Raw genomic sequence first — 19,956 nt, forward strand, 5'->3', positions numbered from 1 at the left:
AGATGATTTTAACTTGTAAAACACCCACTCCATTTGTAAGGGCTCTTTTTAACATCTTTCCATGGCTCTGAACTGAAATTACTTTCTAAGAAAAGCAGCTAAGAATTTTTTACTCTATCCTAGTGGAAAAAAAGAAAGTTCAACCTTTTTTAAAAAGTTAAGTAAGGTAACATGTTTGGCTAGTTGCAACAAGGCGCACACAATTCACTCGGGTTTTATCCCTGTTGAAACTGGATTTTTAAAAAGTCACAGACATTAAAGCAACTTGAATCTGGCAGCAGGTAATTTTACTTATGTTAATGCGGGACCAAGCCCGTGAAATGATACTTGTGTCTTCCTTCCCTACTCGAAGTAGCTATCCTGTGTTTTCAGCTTAGCCTTTTTGCTCTGAAGTAAAAAGCCAGATGAATATTTGAGCAGATTAGAATTGATAGGTTATTCAAAAAAAGATCAAAATCAGCTCAACCTGTAGAGGTAGGATAACTCTCTACCTTCGTTCTTTTCAAGTGAGGAAATTGTCTAGGGGTTTTGAAACCAAGATATTAGAAGAGGCACATAAATATGGTTCCTATAAGTGAAAGCTATTACAGTGGATGAAGCCATTTTCAATGCCCAGGTGAGGTAACTGCAGGGTTTTGTGCCGCTCCCTGTTAGCGTGAGGCATTGGTATTATTTAAATCGGTTAGGCTGACATTTACTTCTTTACTTTCTTTGCCACAAGTTCTGAAGTCAGTGGAAAGCCTGCAGGATTACTGGGAAATAATGACAGTCACTAGGCTGGCACTGCCAGGAATGAAGTAAGACTCTCCTTTCCTTTTACCTCTTTACAAATAGTAATGGGCTTTGAATAATGCAAGTGCCACTCTGAAACCTCACAGTGCTAGTTGTCTTATCAGTGACATGAAGCAGAAAAGCTCAAAGTTTGTGCCACCGAGCACAGCAGAAGCCTGGTGTGAATGGGGATGTTGTGTGATCTCTCTGCTTCAGCTGCCCTGTCTCTTCCTGACCCCTGCTGAACTGCTCTATCTCCAGACCATCCTTCAGCAGCAACTTAAAACTACTCCTCTAGAATAAGTAATATACTTCTGCATGCCTTGACCTAACTTACTTGAAAAAATATGGATTCTTTTCTGTTTTCCCACCACCCTCTGCTTATTTTCTCTCTGCAGACTGTGTATTTATGGTGAGTTGCACTTTCCCTTTACACAGCTGATTAGTTTTCCATTTCCTTTGTTTGTAAAAGAGCGGGCTGTGGAAAGGAAAGGTTCTAAATTAAACAGTGCCAGGGCGTGAGCACAGATAGAGGGTGAATGTCTGTGCTCTTATTAAACCACTGGAGTGGTCCCCGGCATGCTTCTGCTGAACCATTTGCGAGCATGTTTCAGGAGTCAGCATGGGCTAGGAGCAATTCCCAGCGGGCAGCGTGGATGCAGCCAGCATGTTATGGATGCTGAGAGGGCTTAAGAGCCTGAAGGATTTTCCAGGACAGCTGGCCTCACAGTCAAAGAGCAGTCCTGGACGTGGATATTCACTAGTATACATGTAGCCAGAGAACTCCTTTTTTCTTTTTTCTTTTCCCCTACAGGGTAAATATTATTATAAACCCACCAAAACTGATAACGAAACTCAAGGGCAGGTTTATATCAAAGGCTATTTTAACGCCTTGTTTTGAAACCACCTAAACTTTACAGAGGAGAAGAACCTTCTGGGAGGTGGAAGGCAGCCCAGTCTAACGGAGGGGGTTAAATTCACCTCTGACCAAACGACCAGACGTTCATGTGCAAGCTGGTACTCTGTGTCTATCAACAACTGAAACTTCCTACAAAGGAGTCACTGAGAGAGATTTGGAACTTGCTCCCTGCTTTGTTTGACAGCTGAAATTTGAGATGCTGCAGATGTGTTTTTACACTGTTGCCTCTTGGAGACAATATTTGTAGAAGATACAGGTCTTCTGTATAATTTCTTTCCATTTGCTGTAAAATCTGTAAGGGTATCTATATTGTGGTTGGTTTTTGCTATTTTTGTAAAACAGAAGAAAGATAAATTAGTCAAATGTAAAATGTAGCTATAGTTATTTACTGGTTTCAGCAAAATCAGAGCTGTGCAAATCATGGCTACCGAAAAGAATATGGGATTCACAATTCATGTCTGGTCAGCAAGAGACAGCAAAATATTTCCCTTGACCCAAAGCCTGAAGTTTGGTTTTGGGACATTTAGCTTTTTGCCTTGTCTTACGCTTGTCAAAATTCAAGTGAATTTTGAAATAAAAAATAATTTTGAAGTGAAAATTTGAAATAGATTTCATAGAAAGCTAATAAGAGTAATTTCTTAATTTCCTAATTGCATTCTCTATTTCCCTGTGGTTCACTTCTAGGTTAAAGCAGGATTGCAAGGACCACAGAATGACTTTGCTTTCCATGTTGTGTTCCCTCAGTGATATATCAGTTTTAGGTTTGTTTTGGTTTGGTTTTTTTATCATTATAAGGATAGGGACAAGGGACTCAGACGCAAGAGCTGTGACTATTATCAGCCTGCTCCTGTCTTTTGCTGCTTTCAGCATTTTCTTGCCATCTTGGAAGCAGAAAATGCATTGTTGTAGGAGCAGTGTTCTTTAAAAACTACTTGTGAGAGATACAGTGTGTTTCCTAAGTCCATAGTACATTTGATCTTGCAGGTTACCAGCTTGATTCTATGCTGTCAACAAAAAGGAATGACTAAAGCTTACCTAATACTAAAGATTACTCACTGCAGGAGAGAAAAATCTTTGGTAGGCCAGCTAATCTGCATCACCTCTTACCATTTTCCAGGCACGTTCTGGCTGTCAGATGATAAAACAAACGTTTAGTGGGTTTGGACTGAAACTAATGGTGACATTGCTACATTTATCTTCATGTGAAGTTCACAGTTTGATTTTCAATTGAAATGACATAACTCAAAAGGGCAGAAAGCTGCAAAACAATATGTGAAGAATCATGATAGGGCACAGCGCGCATCCAACCCTCAAGGGGTGGCTGTGTTTCGAGACAGGCTCCATCAGCTGGGTGCAAGGTACAGAGCCCCAGGAAGCAGGGACATCTTTTTCCTCCAAGGATCCATGCTTTGCTTTCGAATCAGGAGTAGTCCTGGGCACAGGACACTCCAGTGGGCTGGAAACAGGCCAGGAAGAGGCATGAGTAGGAACCAACCTATTCCCTTGTCTCCCAGCTCAGCTGAAATGTGCTAGAAAGGCTGCACAGTTAGCACTGTTGCCACCCACCATGCTTTTGGCCAGTCTCTTTCAGCGACATAACCACTCCAGAGAATAAATATCTAAACCCTCGTCAGACCTAGTAGTATGTTTGTCTAGTGGTGTCAGCTACTTGAGCTGTCTCTTCTCTATGACTCCTGTTTGTACTTTCTGGCAGCTGGGAAGCACAGTAATCAAAACATGGGTAAAGTGATATATAAAAGTTTATTTTTTTTTGACTGAATGATGATCTAATAGCTTATCATTCCTCATGCATCCAAGATGTTTTTCCAGATGAAGGCTGGGAAACATGAATCTTTGTGTAACGAATCTATGTTACTCCTTAGTTGGTCAGCATGCATTACTCAAGTAAAAGTATTCCAGCTGAAACCACAAGTTTTCCGGAAGATGACAAAATTAATGGAATTATACCAGCATAAACTCTGTTCTTTGTAATTCTGTGCCATAATTTAGCCAGCGAATAGTTTATCTTGGAATTTTTAAAAATTGTGTTAAAGTGGTATAAATCTGCCTTAGTGATGGCTGGGTTTCCTCCTTTAGTTTTGTGAAAGCCTTTTCTGCTTTCACACAGATTGTATCTCTTCAGAATGGCACCTGGATATGGAATTTTTCAGAAATGTTTTTCTTTTCTTCTTGAGAATACATTTATGCTTATTCCTTTCATTTCTCTTTTCAAGCAAAGGTACTATTGTTGGCATAATCCTTGGTGAATATAATCCATGTGCCACTATGTCCCACTGTTGTAAGAATCGATTTTAGAAGCTATAAAATAAAACTTTGATAAAGCAAAAAGGCTTTGCTGATTCTCATGCTGTACCTCAACAAGCTTGTCTGCTATAACTTTGCTACTTTTCTACGCTATTTGCAGGCAGCATAAAAAAAAGTTCTATTCACCAAAATAGATTAGGGATTGCTGAGATAGAAAAAAATAATCTGTCCCCTGCATCTAAAACAGTCACTGAATTTTTGTCAAATACCCTTAACAGGGACATATTCTGCTTCTTTCTCATAATTAAAAAGACTGAAAAGTTTCTTCCGCTGATGAGACTCCATGTATGGTATGACAAAGAAGGAGACACCATGACATTTGCCTGCCATGGGGTAATATACCCATCCCACACAGTCTGCTCTGAGCAATGCCATGGCCTCTCCCCCTCACTGGACTGCAGGCAGCAGGTGCAGTCCAGGGACCAGCCCTATCTGCTGCATCTGACAGAGGGCTTACGTGGTGGGAGGGAGCCCACCAAGCAGCATTTCTAGTGCAGGTGGTGCAGACCCCACTATGGAGGCAGCGTCAACAGGATGACATGAACATTTCTTTTTCAGTGCATGAGGGTCAGCATGCGTGTTTGCATGTTGCTCCTCCTAACACCTGTATGACAAATGCTTTTCCAGTGCAGCAAGCAGACCAGGTGAAAGGATGGAGGCAGTAATGGTGTTACATAGCTAGACTAGCCACAAGTTCTCTCCTAGTTTGTGTAAGAATTACAGCCATGTGGCTTGGTTGTTTAAGCTGTTTAGTTGTCCTGATTCATAAAGTATCTGCACCTCTGTGCAAACACTCCAACAACACTGACAAGCAACTAACACATGCTCTCACAAAAGCACATGGGCAAAGTATAAGACTGTCAGAAGGAACAGAGACTTTGTCTTGCTTGCTCTTGCAGATAAGTGATGATCCATATGAGGGCAAGAGATTGAGGAGGGGTTAGAGAGCACAATGCATTATGCTTTAGGCATGAAAGTTTAGAAATTCAGGAAACTCCAGAGCTGCTAAGGGTAGATATTTGTTCTGTTCTTCATTGTATTAGTCATTTAGATTAGCACTCTCCTCTGACCAGCATGACTGAAACAAACACTGGAGTAATCTACAAAAGCAAACCCAAGAATGAAGTCTGCATTCCCTTGGCACAGTTTTGTTTGGCTGTTGCACAGTCCGGAGTCTGACACATGTCTGCTTCATGCAGCATCCGAGTCCAACTGGGCAGCATCGCTCAGCATGCGTCTCTACACAGTGCAGCCATCAGTTCCTAGCTGGTCCTATGACAACCTCTTGGTAGCATGATTTCTTTTATTTCTTCAAATCAGATAATAACAACAAACATTTCCAAAGCCCAGGAAAGCCGCCTGTAATAGCTAATAATAAGGAATAACTAAAAATAAAACTGATAATTTTAATCAGTTTCTGAGGTGGTACGAACAGCGGCATTTCTACATGTTTGTTCTATGAAAGCCACACCACTGAAGCTATGTAGCTTTAGTTCTCACTACCTAGAGCCCCTGGAGCTAAAGCCATCCATCCTTATCTGGAGTGGTCCTTGCTGAGGACTCAACAAGGTCAATTTGGTGCCCCTTTCTTCCTCTCTTCCTGATATCTCCAAAGGTGTCGTCTTTTTTTTGGTGTTTTTGTTTGGTGTTTTTTTCTTGGTATCTACTACTACTTATGGATACAGACTGATAGTATTTTAAACATTTTCCAGCTCTCCTTTTCATTTATGGGATGTTGCAGATTTGATGGAGATTTTATATGATTTGGTCTCCATTTTGAATATATTTAAATTATTTTTCATTTCTGGTGCTATACATTGACTGGCAATCACTGGACAAAGATTTGGCTTGCTCAGTGCCTGAATTCTCAGCAGTCATCTCTCCTGTGTACCAAGCACTTCTGCACAGTGCTTTGTACCACTCCAAATGCCTGCACAGCAGACCCTCTGAAAGTTTTGGTTCACTAATAACTCAGTTGCAGCAATTGTTAGCCTGTCAGAAACCCAGAACTTTCATGTGATATCTTAATCAGTTAGATCTGCAACTGAACTCCAGACTACAAATTTATAGCCAAAGGCAATAACCATATCATGGCCGTAAATCAACTTTTTGTGTGTGTATATTATAACATTATTATGATGATTTTAAGGGAAAGCACTACAGAGCCAAGATCAGCATGTCCAATTAGCAAGAGGGACTATGCATTAAGTTCAAAGAACTCTTTTGAGTTATCTGATTCTAATAGCACTAGCAATGGAGCCTAATCTAACCTGTCACTTCAAGAGCTATAGGGAGAACAAATTGCTGTCAACGGGGGGAAGGTCTGGAACAGCATGCAGCCTGTCCTCTCCTGACATCCTACTCAGCAAATTCCTCACAGATTTTCTCCTGATGTCAGTAAAACTAACATAAAGGTTATTTCATAAAATCTTGTGTGGATTGCTAACTTGTGAAAACTGAAGGACCCATGCCCAGAACAACAATACAGACTGAAATAAATAATCATAGCATTTGTCCTTTGTGCTTAAAGCTTAACAAACAAGTGAAACAGAAGAGAGGCTGGAGAGTTCCTATGCCAAGTACCAATGCTGTGAGCACATATTGAAATGAGTAGCCAATAAATGTCAAAATCAAGGTGACTGATCATATAAAGACTTCTTGTTTGACTGGAGACTGTTAGCAAAGGTTTCCAGTTTAATATGCAATATGATAAGGGGTGGGAAAAACCCCAGTAGAGTTAAATATTAAATGCTAAAGTCATTATAAATCATACAAGCTATTTCTTCAGGGAACACAATCCCTTCAGCAGATCAGGAATGCTGTAAGATATAGAGACGTGATCAGGGCAGACAGCAGGAGGACGTTTGTTACCAGTGTTAGACTGGCAGTGTCCCCAGGATCAGTTTTGGAACCCTGGTGAAACAACAAATAGGCAAGTTTGGGGATTTTGGTATTTGTGTACTGAAATAAGGTTGTGCAACTGGTCAGAAACTTGTCTTCTCTATCGTGTACCATCAGAAATACAGATGGACATCCAAAATGATAATACTATGCACTCCTTTCCAGCACACAGTATTTCAGCCAAGATCACTGGTATGTTCTGGCTACTTCACGCTGCTCTAATTAAAACTCAGTCATCCTTACAGCTGCTTTGTATTCCTAGAGCACTGCACAACAGCTGGATCATGCCGTTGATTTTGGCCCTTAAACTCCTTGGAAATTACTGTGTGAATATCAAAACGTTGGCCCTTTCTGTCACCATTTAAGCTTGAGTTCACCTGCATCTCTGGCTTCAGCACATAACACCTTTGCATTTGGATAACATGTTGGAAAAGTATCAACATCGTAACTGAAGACAGAGTAGGTGTTAGGGTTACACTGATTTTGGCAGGCTTTTAGCATAGAAAGGCTGTTAGGGGCAGTGTCTCCGAGAGTGACAGAGTGTCTGCCACACTTACTGTGATGTAAGACTTGCTGCAAAATAAATCTACAAGTGCTAAAGAAATTTTTAAAAAGGCCAGATTTGACTGACTTTAGCAACAGTCATATTCTAATTAGCTAGTTGATACAAAACTCCAGATCAATTGTTTAAGCTGCTCTGCTGCTGTATTAATGAATTTGTTAAAAAAATAAATTTTCATCTGTCCTTTGTAGACCTATATTGATTTACATCAAGTAAAAGAACACTTAAAATATGCATTCCTTATTTGTTTGTTAGTGTGCTTATAAACCTATAGTCAACTATGCAGCCTTTACATGCCTTCATGAGTTGTGATCATCTCAGCTTCCACAGGGACAGGTGGATTGAAGCGGCTATCTTGAGTTATGATGTGACAGGGTGACACACCACATTTCATGAAGTCTAACGTATCCAGCTACGTGCATCTGGTTGATTAAGCAGTGCTAGATGTGGATGATGTGTCTCAACTAGTCATGAGTTAAATTTAAAATTAATTGTGCACCTTCAGGTCTAAGAGTTGAGTCATCTTACTACAGAGAAGTCGCTAACATAGCATGTTACTAAGCAGAATACACTGTAATGTAATAATCTGTTTTCCACTGTAAAACATGTGTAAGACAGACTTGCAATATTTATTCTTAAAACATGTAGGATGTTCTAGAGCCATGGAGCCATTCACTGTAAGCCATGAAAAATAAGTTGGTTTAGAGATGAAAGTGGCTGGAGGCTGTGACCCATAGGGACTCAGAAGGAAACACTTAGAAAATAGAGACAGATTGAATCCCAAGTGCTCTCTCCTGAGAGGAAGCGTGGTTGGAAAGTTTAAAACCCATTAAAGTTAAACAAATTGAAAGGCCCTATCTGAGAGGAAACATAGTACAATGTTTATTTTTCCATTACAAACCTGAGACCTAAAAGATTTCCTGAGGTTCTCAGGTATTGTTCATGCTTATAATGGAGATCTGTTTTTAGAAAGCATAATTCATGTGTTTAATCCAAACTGTTTGATGAAAACCACACTGCATAAGCATTCAGGAAGTTAAAGGCCATTGTATACCTGTATCACATATTGTTTGGATAGGAGCAGACCTACAATGCAAGGAATCTCGTAGTGAAATTCTCTCGTTCGAAAACATTGGGTCTAATTCTCTCCCCATTTATGCTGCTGGACAAATTCCACTGAATTAATGAAGTTAAGACATGAGTAACCAACGATAATAAAAAGACTATCTTCCTGCTGAGTGTGAAACTACCAAAATGCAAGGCTAATGTGAGCAAGAGACTTATAACACTGGCCTGAGTCAAGTCAGTAGCAAGACATAGCAGGCCCTGTGTAACATTAGCCAAGCTGATCAGTCAATGTAATTCAGGTTTTGCCGCATCACTAGTGAATTGCTGCTCTGAGATCCTTATCAGACAAGTAAGTGTGTGATGTTAGCAATGTTGAGAAGCATCTGTTTGACTAATGAACAAGATGCAAACTAAATCCAGAGATTAAGTGAGAGGAAAGATTCGGAAGCAATGGAATATTATTCATTAGATCTATTGATGTAAAAACTGGGCAAGCCTCAGACATACAGACTCTTCTTCACCTTTCTTCAGTCTGTGTGTTCAAATTGTAGTTGATTATAGAAACAGCAACATATTTCTCTGTGAAGATATTGCTTTCTAGTATTCTTGGACTGTCTTGGGTAAATTGGATTTAAGTAGAAAATTAAAGTACCAGAAAATATGACCATAAACAAACGTAAATTGGAGTAAGGCAACACAAACGTCTGATGGTTTGCCTTGTCTGTTATAGAAGCAATTTCAAGTAGGATGAATAATGTCTAATTTTCAGGAGACCAACTTACTTTTTACATTTGAGTTTGGCCCCAAACCAAGCCTAAATTCACTATTGTCTTTGTACTGTTTGTGACAAATATCTTGACTACAAAGAACAATCAAGGTCTTCTACAGTTGAACACTGAAGAAAATTACAAAGACCTACTTCAACATAACACAGGAAGGTGACAGGATAGCAATATAGGTCCATATAAAAACATGTCTGAGTATCCTATGCACATGTGTTTAATAGTGGTAAGTAATGAAATACACACAGAGGAACCCACCCTGTCTTCTGTGTGATTGTTAACCAGTGACACAGGGCAAGACCTTACAGGGTAAATGGGATTTTAAGGGCTAGCAACCTCCCTGGCCAATCTGCAGGGTCAAGGGGAAAAAAGAGAGATGTTCATAGGAGAAGACAGCAGACAGGCAGATTAAGCTAATTTTAGGTGAATGCATTGTGTGGATGACACCTTGAAAAGAGCTGATGGGTAAGAAAGAGAAGAACTGTGTAAAGATTTAAAGAAAAGGGCAAGTGGTTTAATTTGATATTGCTGAATGACATTCAGAAGAGGGAATCAGAGAAGACTTGTTTAGTGATGATATGCAGGAAGGATGATTTTCACAGCTGTGTTTTGTGGGACACCAAGGTTATGTTTGTTGTAAACTAAACAGTTCCAGGGCCCCCCATTCTGTGTTAAATAGCACAGTCTAGCTATGCTTGTACTGCTAAACTCTCTTCTCTTCCAGAACAGGGTGGCTGCATCTGGAGCTGGCCTGGGTTAATTCCTGAATTGTGCTTAGGAACTGGTTGGAAGAGTGGTAGTTTACCTGGACCAGAAGTGTGCCAGGAAGGGTGCTAAAAATTTAGCGATACAGTAGGTCAAGTGTGAGAGCTCAGGAACATTTGCTGTCACTATTTAATTTCCTAGGATAGATATAGTCTAAGAGTGCAGTGTAAGTGCTTAAGAGGACAGAGATGTGAGCATTCGATAACCATGACCTGACATTTTGGAGAAACCTTGAATCTTCTGGAAGGACTGCATTGATCTTGCTCATTTACCTCTTAGCGGTTTCATGCCCTCTGTGTTCTTTTTTCAAAGTGCTTTTCAACTTTCCTTTACGGCACTTACTGTCTAATAATCTCATGCAGTATTTAGCTTAAGGTGGAGTTTACCACTTGATTCAGTCTGCATTCCCTGTTTTTCTTGGTTACCTGGAATAAAACCACTGCTTCACTTAGGGAAACTAGAGAGAGAGCTTTGTTTGTCGTGCAGCATTGTCACTCTGCTCTTGTGGATAATTTATACTCAAGAAATATGCTTTTGTAACATTCATTTGCATTCCTCTCTCTCAAGTAAACCTCATGTTAAAATAAGATCTACGTAACAACGTCCTTTGTTTTGTATTGAATTGTGAAGGATCAAAATGTTGACTGAAACTCTGGAAAATGTTCTTTATAATTTTTCTGCATAATTTTTAAGTTTCATACATTTAAACTCATATCAGCATCTTAACATGCTGAAAAAGATGGTTACCCTTACTTTAGCGCTCTGTTAAATTTATAATTAATGACCTGGATTCACTGTCTGCCACACACAGAGTTGTTGAAATAGTTGAGTTTTCTACTGCTGTCTCTTGAGCATGACAGTATTTTTCACTGTTTAGAAGATTGTTGTTCTTCCAAAAGGCAGTTATTTCCATTGCGACTTTTTTTATATAATCTTGTTTATAAATGCATCTTTATGTTTGTTTCTTTTTAGGTAGGGATGAGATCCCGAAACCAAGGTGGAGAAAACTCGTCTAACGGGCACTTCTCCAGTTCCAAGCCTGTCATCAGCCATGCAGAGAATGAAAAACTTCAGGAGGATGCCAAGAAAAAGAATAAACCTCATCGGAAGGAAGATGAGGTCATGGTTTCAGCAACTGTCAAACGGCACTCAAAATCACCTGGACCTACTGAACGAAAGAACAAGAAGTCCATAGAACTTTCTAAAGAGGACTTGATAAAACTCCTCAGTATAATGGAAGGAGAACTGCAGGTAAATTAAACATCTTTTAAACTGTATTTTCAATGTACCTATTTATTTTTCGGTTGTCCAAAAAGCACAAGGTTCAACTGACAGGGATATGAAAATTTAAGGCAAAGGACGGTAAGGACAAAGCAGTGGTAGCTGGTGTTTAACAGGATAGCCATAGCTTTAAGTACTGCTTTATTTACCGTCTCTACCTGCAGCTACCAAAGCAAAAGAAATTATAAACACCTGTCAGAACTGAGGAAGAAAGGGGCATCTGCAGGTCTTGAACACTTAAAAAGAGGCAGAAGACCACCACAGAGGAATCAGTCGTGGTGGACAAGGGGTGGGGAGTAAAATAGTGAGTGTAGTTACAGTCAGTAATGCAAAGATTCAAGAGGCAAATCTGCAAGTCAGTGATACTGAAGAAGGAGTTAAGATGGCCCCTGGACCGTCTGCATGTTCAGATTTTGCTCAGGGCTCAGCCAGATCTCTGCCTGTCCCACCTGGCTTCCAGTGCTCTGCACATTCCCTGCCTTACAAAGACCCATTAGTTTTATTTCTTGGAGTAGTGCTTGCTTGAAAGTCTTCTCAGTTGTCCTGGCTTGCATGTTTATTCAGCCCAGTACTAAGTCCTCTGTGGCAGACAGCCTGATTTTGTCCTTAACTCCCCTAAATGTCCACCCCGTTCTGAGGATTCTCTTTAATGCTGATAAATCATTGAACTCTCAGAAGTGTCATCCTTCAGGGAATTTCAAAATAAAAAGCTGAAACATGGTATTTAAAAAAGTCCATATGAAGACTTCTGACTTTTCAAAACTTATCCTCTTTTGCAACAGGAGGGCTTGCCAAATCTATAAATTCTTTTGTTTGCACTTTAGTAATATTTTTCACTGAACCTATGGACAAGCAGAAAAAACTGCCCAACCTGTGTGAAAACATTTTGTCTCACTCCCTTTATTCTAGTTAACCATCATTATTTAGCATTTTATATAAGGCTTTACTTTTTCCCTAAACTCAGATTCATAACATTTTTGCTTTAATTTTAGACTTGTGACCATCTTATCTGATTAAAAGAAGCAATTGTTTTGCTAATTTCTTGGTATGAGTCATCTGAGTTGCACCATTACCATAATTCTGAGATTTCATCCTATTAAGTACCATTAAGTATCACTCTTCCTGTACATAACTGACCTTCAGTTTGTTGGCAGGTACTTTCAAATTTCAAGAAATATGCATTCAAACTAAATAATTTTGTCACAAAGACAAGGAATGGTCATTCTGCAGTGAAAAACTGCAAAAAAAACCTGTTGAATGCGGTTTTGCAAAGGAAAAACGTTTTAGCATTATAGAACAGTTATCCATTTTTACAGTGCTTCATTTTACTTTATAAAAAAACTTGTGTATGTCATTTCCTAAAAGATGGGGCTAGGATGCAGCTTCAGTGATGATTAGAGCCAAACCTCATTAGAAATGTATCACGCTCATGTTGTTCAGAAAGGTTTACCCTGAAGTCACCTTTGTGGTCTGGAGAGGGGAGGCGAAGAAAATCACTAATATTTCCTGGGTGGCAATAAATGTGCTCTTTATTCTTATTTCTGTATATTTCTCCTGCTCAATACATGGAAATGTGCCTCTTCACCATAGCCTTTTACACTGTGGGGGAGTTATATCACCTTTAAAGGACTACCTATGTTCTCATTATCCCTGTGGGGAAGATGGGGATAGCTGCCATCTGCACTGTAATATAGTTGAAAATCCTCACCAAGGTGATATTCCCATTGTCCTGGACAATATTTTTAGGGATATTTGTACATACAGACCCCACAGAGATGTTAGACACTGATAAAGCTTCCTGGCATCATGGGAAGATTGTGAGCATGCCACCACGGTGGCAGCCGTAGAGTATGCCTGTTCTTCTGCTCCTACTGCCAGGCAGGGAAGAGAATCATTATTCTTTTTAATCCATAGAAGTTTTTAATTTCATTTCAAAAAGCCCAGTTTTAGTTATTTACCTGGTACCTGTGTTGAACTGTCACTGAAGTGGGCAAAGCTGCAGCACTTTGGCTCGAGATGAGAGCCTGGCTTTGATGCTGCAAAAGAAGATGAGCCAAAGAAGACTCCAGCCAAAGTAAATGCTCTGGCATTACCTCCTGGCTGTCACAGTGACCTAATGCACTGAGTCATTTCATGGCTTTTCATTTTCGGATCTGTTAGAACATCTCTGGTGGCTGGCTGGTGTTTGTTCGACTGACAAATCAGACTGTGGGTTTATTTTGAAGCCATTTCAATACTGGCAAAGCAAGCATGATATAGGCCTAAATGTAAGAAAATTTTGTTTTGAGAATAACAGCAGGCTGTACCTGTAGGGAGATCAAATATTTTCTGAAGAACGGGATAAAATACCATGACTCTTTACTTTACAGCCGTGAGCAGAGAGGATCTTATAGCTGTACCACAAACGCAGAGCAGGGTGACACTGCCTTATAAACGCCAGTGAGCTCAGGAAGCAACCTGGTCATGACAGCCATGGGGTTAGCAGGGTAAACTGGTAATGTGTACAGATCCTTCATGTGCTTAGTTCACTATTCACGTAATTTAACAACATAGGAAACACTGCCACGTTGCTGTCAGTATCAATTTTGAGTCCTTACTTTGGGACTTGACCTCCCAGCTCATCATTTTGAAGGTGAATCTGCAGGTAAACCATGGAAGGGCAGTGATGTTTATGTCTTTTTGTTTGGTTTTGTTTTGGTTTTTGTTGTGTGTTTTTTTAATTATAATTACCTCAGGTAGCTTGCCTGTGCTTTAGTTTCTAAGGCCAAGTTGGCCTTGGCTTTTCCTGTCATCAGATTTCCTGGCAGGGCCCTGTGCACTTACAGAATACAGAGAAGGAAAGGCTTTCATAAACAACTGAGGTCACCGTAGCCTAGGCCTTATTTTGTAAGAAAACAAAAGGGGAGAAAAGGTATACAGGAGCTGTGGCGATGAAACTGTATCCCAGTATACATAGCAGGAGAGCTCTTAAGTACGGCCTCTCTGAAGGAGAGTAGGAAACAAATTGACTGATGACAGGGATTGATTTTAAAGGCCTTATAGCTCTGTGGAGTGTCTTGTCTCGTGAGATCTCACAGGTCATATAAAAAACCAGTGATTACATGGTCTTTAAACACATATTGACTCTACAGGGGTAAAAAATCCATAAAGGATTTATTCCTATACCTGGGGAAAAAAAAATATTCTGATTTTTAAATGCTGCAAAACTGAATTGAAAAGAAAATTTCTAACACAGGTAGAAAGAATTGGACCATGAAGGCATGGTGTTAATTTGCCTAGTTGTCACAGTGATTTCAGACAAACCAACATGTGAATATTATTAATTACAGAGCAACACAGGCAGTGAAGACCTTTACAATGATTATATAATCCTATCAGTGGTTCACAGATTTTTGTCCAATGGCCTATGTATTTGTCCTGGCAGGAATATATTCCCTGTACACATTCTGAGCAGCAGCCATTCATCTCCAGCAATACCAACACTGATTTTCAACATTTCCTGATTAGGGGCCCAAAAGGAAACGGGGAGTAGTATTCATACATGTTTACCATTCATTCTTCTATTGCATGTTGGAACAAAACCCCCACAATAATAAAAGTACATTTATGAAGACAGCATCACACTACAAATCATTGGGTTTTTTAAGAATAATATCTTAGCCAGGTTCTGTGCCTATTTCCAGATGACAGTTTAAGCTTAAGGAGACAGTTTCCTATATTTCACACCGATTTAAATAGGAGCAACTTTTCCACTCAAGGCCTTCATTATAGCCAGTGTTTTACTGTGTTTCTCCAGTGCAGAAATGGCATTCATCCCCTGCAGCTCAGCCACCCGTTCCTGTTGAGGTCCTTTACATGCTTTAGGGCTGTGGGAAATGTTTCCTGAGAGCCTGGTGCGGTGGAGGAGCAGAGCTCTGCCCCTCAGAGCTAGGCAGCCATGGGGTGTGAATGAAATACATGTTAAGGTATGTTTCCTCTGATGCAGGCCTGAGGATGTCGATGGGCAATATGTGAAATGTGATGTCTTGGAGAATAGTATGTATAGTGTACAAATTATATGTAGACTAATCACAAGCCACAACTCCTGAGAAGTCTTCAGACTTCCGAATGGTCTAATGTAACACTGGGTTTGGACTGACTTTTGAAGGGAAACACTGCATAGCAGATACTCAGAGGCAAACCTATTTGCATAGCATCCCTCCTTCAAGGGGAGAGGCCAAATGACTCCACTGTCAAAAAAGCCCTTTTCTTTAATCTGTATTTATTTAAGACTTCATTTAATAGTTAACTTGAGTACTCACACAAGGTGTCAGAGTGATAGCTCCTAAGGAAGGATGTTTCTCCCCTTGCCTGGGGAGCAGCAGCCAATGCACCCCATAGCAAGGTGTGCTCCCTCTGTATATCGAAGTTCACACTTGTCATGTCCAGTTTGATTTTCTCTATCTGATGAGGTTGCTATTGAAAACATCATTCCAGGATTAAGACTGCCAGTCTGGCATTAGTAGGTTAATTGCATTTGTGCCACCGATTACCAAACTGCAGATTGCACTGGTGCTTCGTCAGCTGCAGGAGGGGTTGTTGTAGAACAGATGCAGGTACAGGGGGCTGGCTGCTGATGGTTCAGACAGGGTAATCATGTGGGGAAGGAACTCTCTAATCTGACAGAGCCAGGATGAGGTCACCTTCAGATGGGCTGCAAGACTTTCTTCTTGACCTGGGTGTGTGAGGGAAGGGGTAGCAGAGGTGGGTGAGGGCTTTGTGTTTTGTTCTGTCTAGCGAGGTCTAGGAAACACGTAGCAGTGGCTGTACATCCTGTCACAAGGGAAATCCTCTCTCGTAACACACTCCATTAACAGGTACCCATGTGCGTATAGGTGGTGTGCTACCTATTCTGTTCTAACATTTTTAAAGGTATTTTAGTATTGTAACCATGTCTCTACCAGAAAGCTAAGCTTTGTAAATGTAAAGGAAAGGAAATTTCTTTACTGTTTCCATTTGTCTGCTTTTTACTTTCCTTTTTCTATAGCTACATATTTTATTAATATATTTCATTCTATAATAACGTTCCGTTCTCTTTCCTAAGATCAAAATTTTCCTTTCTTCAGCTTTCCTTCCCTCCCTTATCTCTCTAGTTGTGGCCTTTGTCCTTATTCTACCTTTTTGTCACTTCCTAACTTAGGCTTTCTTCATCCTCATACTGCAGATGCATTGACTAACCCTTTTCCTGAGATTCCTGGTAAAAGAATTGTAAAAGATCTGCTGCGAATCAAGTCCCAGCAGCTAATTCTTTAGACAACCACTTCATTTAACCTTTGTCATGAATAAGATTAGGTGGGTAAACCTTCACTAGTCCTATTGGAAAACAGGTCCAGAACTGAAAAGCTTTAATGTTTAGTAAATTTCTGTCTTTTAATTTCTAGTGAAACCTTTATGATATGGTGCTATACGTTGATCATGCTTTGAAAAGCCTGCCTCTCTCCCTACTGTTTAGTGCCTGATGTGTTTGTAGGCAGCAGTCTCACACTTTAAGCCTTCATTTTGCTGTGCTAGCTGTGCCATGTCCTTTTAGTTTCCTCTAGCAAAATAGGCTTTCCACGTCTTCCATCACCCCTTGATCGGCACCCGTTAAACCCTGAGTTCATCTTGTCTTTTTGTCTCTGTAGCAGGAACTGCACACGGTGCAGGAGGATAGAGTTCACTGCTGTCTTGTATATTGGGTTTAATACTTCTCGTTCTCTGCTGACATGGCTTTACATGGCCTTCCCATCACTTGTCAGTCTCTTTGATATAAGTGAGAGAGTTTGATTCTGTAGCTGTAGTTGTGATGTTTTTCTCTCTCTTTTTGCTCTTGCTGCAATGTGTAAACTTTCATACAATGCCTTGAACTGCTTTTGTTTCAAGCTTGACTTTCCTGAGATGTTGAAACAACATTGTGATAGCCACCTAGGTATCACTCAGTTAAAAACAATATACAAAGTCCTATATTTTTTCTTCAGTGCCTTTCTTGATACTCTTGCATTAATATTATTTAATACCAAGCTGGTGTTAAAAGGGCTAGATAGGTGGGTGGAAATGAGATGTGTTTCTTTTGGGTAATAATAAAGTCAGAAGAGAAAGCTGGGACAAGGTGTCTTGGCACCAGAGGAAGGGGTACATAACAGTGAAGAGAAGGAGTTTTCAGTCATTAGCAAAATCTCACAGTTTGAGAAGCTGAAGAAGAGCCAGAGTGGAAACAACAGGTAAAGCCAGAGAAAAATGCATGTAGAGTAGCTTTGGCTAAGTGTTTATAACTGCAAATTCTTGTTAATTGGATTGAAATAGTTCAGAATTTTCTGAGCATATCATACAGATGAAATTCAAATTCCCTGAGAGAAAAAAAACGTGCAATGTACAGAGTGACAGGGAAAAAGAGAAGATAGGGTTAATGTGAGGAGGGAGAGGTGACTTAAGGAGAATGGAATTAGGGGAAAGAGGTTGGGCAATAGAAGAAAAAGAGTGTAAGGAAAACAGGAATACAACAGTGATAAATGGAACCAAGCTAGAGACGTGGAAAGGGGACATAGAAAAGGCAAGACAATGAAGAGAAAGGTGATATCCACACTGCTGCAAAAAGATCCCTAAAAATGTCTGGTGTATCCGAAAAATGAGTTAAAAAATTCTCTCCCCTCTGACTGACCCCTTGTTTGTTTTTGTTTTCCTGGTGAAGCAGGACAAAAAAATGAAGTTAGGATAGACTTCAGACCATAAATGCTCTCTTCTATTTCCACTGAATAATTTATAACCAGAGATTAATTTTGTCCAGAATAGTATGTTTTTTCTGTAGCTTGCAATCATTGCTGTGCAAAGTGCAGGAGATACCATGAGAACTAAGCACGGCTTGTCTAGCAAGTCCCAGAATCATGAATTTTAAAATAGAACCCTGCTGTTTTATAAGAGGGGGGGAAAAAAAGCCCCAAACCCAAACAACAAAACATAAGACAGTATACTGAAATATAATTAAATTTTGCTATTTGGGCAATTTCCTGCTCCCTCTGAAATTAAGGGCAGAGGTACTAACAACCATAGAGATGATAGTCATCTCTTTGGTAATAAAATTGCTTTATGTTTTTCAAAGTAATTATCCTCAATAAAATGTCGCTGTTACTGCACAGCTGTAGGCTGAAAACCTTTTTCACAAAGACATTTTAACATCCTTCTCTGTTAATGACTGAGCTGTACTTAACAGAGCTACATCTATGATGTTATTTAGGCTTGGAGGGTCAGAAGAGAGAGGAATAATTGACAAGTGTCTCTGATCCATTGAACATCTCATCTAGACTGGAAGGAAGAGTATGAACAGCTTGGGGTTTTTTCCAAAATTCTTGGTCCTCTGTCCAAAACAGAACAGTAAGGACTGCTCCAGATCAACTTTTAAGTTTTGGTCTTGTTCCCATTTGAATCAGTGCCTTTAACAGATCCTCCTTCACAAGCTTTTAAAAATAATTTTGATCAACCAATGTAATTTGATTTTTTTTTCCATTTACTTAATAGAAATTGTATACTCAGTGAAACAGTAATGTGAAAGCTTGTATCTTTTCTCATTTTCTTGAGAGAAGGCTCACTCTGAGAGAGAGGACATGGCCAGCCCTTTTGCAATAAATGCTAGATGCATGGACTTGCTGGCTTTTAAAATATCTGGGATTCTTGGGAGAGCTTGCAATGAGCACATGTCTTATGTATCATAATGCTGTCCAGTACTCTGAGTCACCAGTTGTTAATGTAACATTGCAGTTGTAGCTGAGTCTGGTTTTATTAACTTTACTGCCCCAGTTGTGCATTTATTGAGTTTGTGTCTCCTGTTCTCCAGCTGAGGATTCAATAAGCTCTTGAGAGCAAAACAGATTACTTTCCATCCAAAATGAGTTTTAATAAAAGCAAATATAAGTCTTCATATAATAATTGTGAGAACATGGCTATCTGAGAAAATGTCTTGTTTCTAGGGTTAAAGGCTCCACCTATTGGTTGACTAAAATGAGAGAAATGTAACATTTTCGTATAGAAAACTGCTGGCCCTACTGAACATCCTGTGCCTTGCCACATCTTTACAAAACTGCTGGCTTCAGTGTAGAATTTTGCATGATGTCCAAAACAAAATGAGCTCGGTGGCTTATTTCTGAGGGCTGTGCACATGCAGCACCCAGAATGATACACTGCTGAGACGCTATGAAGGAAAGTCCTTTCCTAGGACAGGAATGGTTTGGATTTTGCAAGTGAAGTCTTTCTCATGCTGGAAATGATTGTTTTTCTTTGCAAAGTAATTAGCATCAATTCTTCCATGCCAGCAAAATGAACGGAACTTCCAGGCATTTGTCACCTTCAAGTTTAAACAAATGAGAAACAGAAGTACTGATGCAGTCAGCTTTATAATGAAAGGCTGTTTCCCCAGTATGGGCTCAGGCAGTCTCAGCAGTTCAGGCAAAATGGCATTTTGAAGGGCTTCAGAGTCATTCCTGGGAATGCAATGGGAGGATGGAGAGGGGAGAGCTTGTCCAAGTGGGTTTTGGGGAGGGTGAGGGGAAGGACAGACAGTGGCGAGGATCAGA

General features: G+C 40.0%; 1 protein-coding gene across 3 annotated transcripts in view; it reads left to right on the plus strand.

Moving 5' to 3' along the window:
- The window catches only part of FILIP1 (filamin A interacting protein 1), a 109,335-nt gene that overhangs the window by 33,156 nt on the left and 56,223 nt on the right, over positions 1-19,956 (plus strand). For all 3 annotated transcript variants that reach the window (XM_055713567.1, XM_027817110.2, XM_027817113.2), the window contains one exon: positions 11,066-11,344. In XM_055713567.1, the coding sequence (XP_055569542.1) occupies positions 11,072-11,344 (273 nt within the window). In that variant the 5' untranslated portion in view covers positions 11,066-11,071. The remainder of the gene's footprint in view (positions 1-11,065; positions 11,345-19,956) is intronic.

This window comes from Falco cherrug, chromosome 6, assembly GCF_023634085.1.
Source record: "Falco cherrug isolate bFalChe1 chromosome 6, bFalChe1.pri, whole genome shotgun sequence".
Lineage (NCBI taxonomy): Eukaryota > Metazoa > Chordata > Aves > Falconiformes > Falconidae > Falco > Falco cherrug.